This window comes from Neophocaena asiaeorientalis, unplaced genomic scaffold (genome assembly GCF_003031525.2).
Source record: "Neophocaena asiaeorientalis asiaeorientalis breed wild unplaced genomic scaffold, Neophocaena_asiaeorientalis_V1.1 scaffold919, whole genome shotgun sequence".
Classification (NCBI taxonomy): Eukaryota; Metazoa; Chordata; class Mammalia; order Artiodactyla; family Phocoenidae; genus Neophocaena; species Neophocaena asiaeorientalis.
Genome location: NW_020174274.1, coordinates 1 through 3,489, shown reverse-complemented (window position 1 = coordinate 3,489; position 3,489 = coordinate 1). Strand labels below are relative to the sequence as shown.

General features: G+C 49.7%; 1 protein-coding gene across 1 annotated transcript in view; it reads right to left on the bottom strand.

Moving 5' to 3' along the window:
• The window catches only part of LOC112406796 (nuclear RNA export factor 2-like), a 21,654-nt gene extending 18,379 nt beyond the window's left edge, over positions 1–3,275 (bottom strand). The window contains exon 1 of the mRNA XM_024755788.1: positions 2,817–3,275. Coding sequence (XP_024611556.1) covers positions 2,817–3,275 — 459 coding nt within the window. The remainder of the gene's footprint in view (positions 1–2,816) is intronic.
• Between the last annotated feature and the right edge of the window lie 214 nt (positions 3,276–3,489).

Genomic DNA, 3,489 nt, shown 5'->3' with positions numbered 1-3,489 from the left:
ATCTGGAAAAACATGGCATATCCTGTGCTCTCTAAAAAATGACAGGCACTTGCAATAGGTGACTATCACTGGATTCTGAAATTCTAATTTAGTCTAGTGTATCTGTTTTTATATGGGACACTTTGATGCAATTCAAAGTCTCCCAAATGGGGAGGGGGATCAAGATGGTGGAGTAGGAGTATGTGGAGCTCACCTCTCCCCACAAACACAATAAAAATACCCCTACATGTGAGGCAATTCTCACAGAAAGCCAACTGGAAACTGGCAGAAGATCTCCTACACAACCAAAGCTGCAAGGAATATCTCTACGTATCCAGGAAGGGCAGAAAAAGATTTTAAAGGCATGAGGACGGTCCTGGCACCCCTGGGAGAGATCTGTAAAGGAGGAAAGATACACATAGGCAGACACTTGCCCCGGGGATCCCCCTTGCCTGCTGGAAAAGCCGCTGGGATAGTTGGAGGGGCTGCAAAAGCCTAAATTCTACTCACAAGGAGCGCATGCATGCTGGCTTGCTAACAATCAGGGCAGAGAGAGACTGGCACAGGTGGCTGTTGCCTTGCTGCGCTTCCCAACCCAAAGCACACACAAGGTGGTGGGGCCTCAGATGCACACAGCAGGTGAGCATTGAATCTTAGGTATACAGGTCCAGGGAGAGGACTTGATCTAGATGTGTCGAGACAGCCCGGAGGGCCTGGGGTACGGTCTGGGCCAAACCAAGGAGCCCATGGTGAGCCCGCACACAGTGGGGGCATGTCCTGCCACAGTGCCCATTGTCAGTGTGCACACAGTGGGGGCAGGTCTGGCCGTGGTGGACTTTGCCAGCACATGCACCAGATAGCACCATGGAAAGGCACAGTAGTTGGGCACTGCATCTCGGTTGGACGGGCTCATGGCAGGAGTATGCAGCCGTTCATTTCACGGTGGGAGCACACCTGCTCCGCTCACACAACACCATAGCTTGGAGCCAGATCTGGAGCTGACAGGTCCTGGGAGAGGTCTGCCACAGAGGAAGCCCAGGTTCCAGGCAGCGGCACAACCACCTCAATTCCTGCAGCCACAGGGCCCCAGCCCCCAGCACCAGCCTACTCCACACCACAGCCCAGCACTAGGTCTGGGATGAAAACACAACAGAGCAAGGGATGCAACCTTGGGCTGCTTCTGGGCAGGACCATAGATGCCTGCACGGGAGGCACATAGGTTTGTGGTGACCACACGGACCTCATTAGCTTCAGTGGTCACCTCCTTTGCATCTGGGCATGTGCTCAGGGGCAATGGAACCTGACTGAACCTGACCCTCAGGGCTTCTACTCCAACAGCCTGGAAGCAGACCCCAGCCCCAACAGGGTATCGACAAACTTCTAGCCAGGCTGACCAAGAAAATAAGAGAAAGGGCCCAAATAAACAAACTAAGAATTGAAACAGAAGCAACAACCAATACCACAAAAAACAAAAAAAAAGCCACAAAAACCAAAACACATAAGAGAATACTATGAACAGTGACATGCCAACAAATTAGACAACCAAGAGGAAGTGGACAAGTGTCTAGAAATATACAGCCTGCTAAATTTGAGTCAAGAAGAAACAGATAATTTGAACCGACCAATCACTAGAAGTGAAATAGATTCTGTTATTAAAACAAAACAAAAAAACCTCACTGCAAACGAAAGTCCAGTACCAGACAGCTTCACCAGTAAATTCTACCAAACATACATAGAACTTATACCTATACTTCTCAAACTCTTCCAAAAGATTGAAGAGGACGGAACAGTCCCAAATTCATTCTCTGAAGCCACCATCACCCTGATACCAAAAGCAGACAAAGATACTACCAAAAAAGATAATTACAGGCCAATATCTGTGAAGAATATAGATGCAAAAATCCTCAACCACATATTAGCAAACCGAATCCAACGCTACATTAAAAAGGATCATACACCGTGATCCAGTTGGATTCATTCCAATTGCTCTGATATCTTTAATTTTTGCCATTTTAACTACAGTGTGTCTTGGTGTGGTCTCCTTTGGCTTGACCCTGTTTGGGACTCTCTGTGCTTACTAAACCTGGATATCTCTTTCCTTTCCCAGGTTAGGGATGTTTTCAGTTGTCATGTCTTCAAATATGTTCTCTGCCCCTTTCTCTTTCTCTTTCTCTTCTCCTTCTCAGATCCCTATAATGAAAATGTTAGTACACTTGCTGTTGTCCCAGAGGTCTCTTAAACTGTCCTGTTTCTTTTTCCCTTTTTTCTATTCTACTTCAGTTATTTCTTCTACTCAGTCTTCCAGCTTGCTCGTCCATTCCTCTGCATCATTTCATTTACTCTTGATTCCGTGTAGTGAATTTTTCATTTCCATTATTGTATTCTTCTCTGTGTGGTTCTTCTTCACATTTTCTAAATCTTTGTTAAAAACTTCTCACCCTGTTCATCCAATCTTCTCCTGAGTTCTTTGAACATCTTTATGATCATTACCCTGAACTCTTTATCAGGTAGATCGCCTATCTCCACTTCACTTTGTTCTTCTTCTGGGGTTTTATCGTGTTCCTTTGTTTGGAATAGATTCCTCTGTTGCCTCATTTTGTCCAATTTGCTATTTTATTTCTCTGTGTCTGTTAGGTTGGCTGCATTTCCCAACCGTAGAGAAGTGGCTTTTTGTAGGAGACGTGCTGTGTGTCCCAGCCGAGCTCTCCCCTCTGGTCACCAGAGCTATATGCTCTAAGGGTGCCCCCTGTTAGGGCTGCATGTGTCCTTCTGTTGTGACCGGCACACTACTGTGGGTGGTGTGGTAGGTGTGGCTGGCCCCTGGTCCAGTGGGTTGCCAGGCCCTGCCTTGTGCAGAGGCTGGTGGCCACTGGAGTGTGAGGCTGGGTCATGAGGCTGCTGGCTGCAGTGCCCCAGGAAGTCCCGGGATTAGCGCTGGCCCACTGGTGGATAGTGCTAGGCTCTGCAGTGGGTGGTGGTGGGGCTAGAGGTCCTGTATCTAGTGTCAGCCTGCTGGTGGGCAGGGCCAGTTCCTCATGGCTGGCTGCTGGGTTTGGGGGTGCCCAAAAGCTGGTGTTGGCCCACTGTTGAGTGGGGCTTGATCCCAGGGCAGCTGGCTGAGGGGTGTCTTGGAACTGGTGTTGGCCTGCTGGTGGGTGGGGCTGTGGCCCAGGGAGTCCTGGAGCTAGTGCTGGCTCACTGGTGGGCAGAGCCAGGTTCCTGGGTCTCTGGCTGCACGGCCTTGGATTCCTGAAGCTAGTGTCGTTTTGCTGGTGTGTGGGGCCAATTCCTGACATGGCTGGGTATGGGGTCCGGGGTGTCCCAAAGCTGGCGCCATCCCACTGGTGAGTGGGGCCAGATCCAGGAGTAGCTGGCTGAGGGGCCCAATGTGTCCCAGAGCTGGTGCCAGCCTGTTGGTGTTATGGGCTGGGTCCTGGTATGCCAGTCGGCAGGGCTGCGGTGGTTCTTTGGCTAGTGTTCCCAGAGGAATATTCCATTTTGCATATTTAC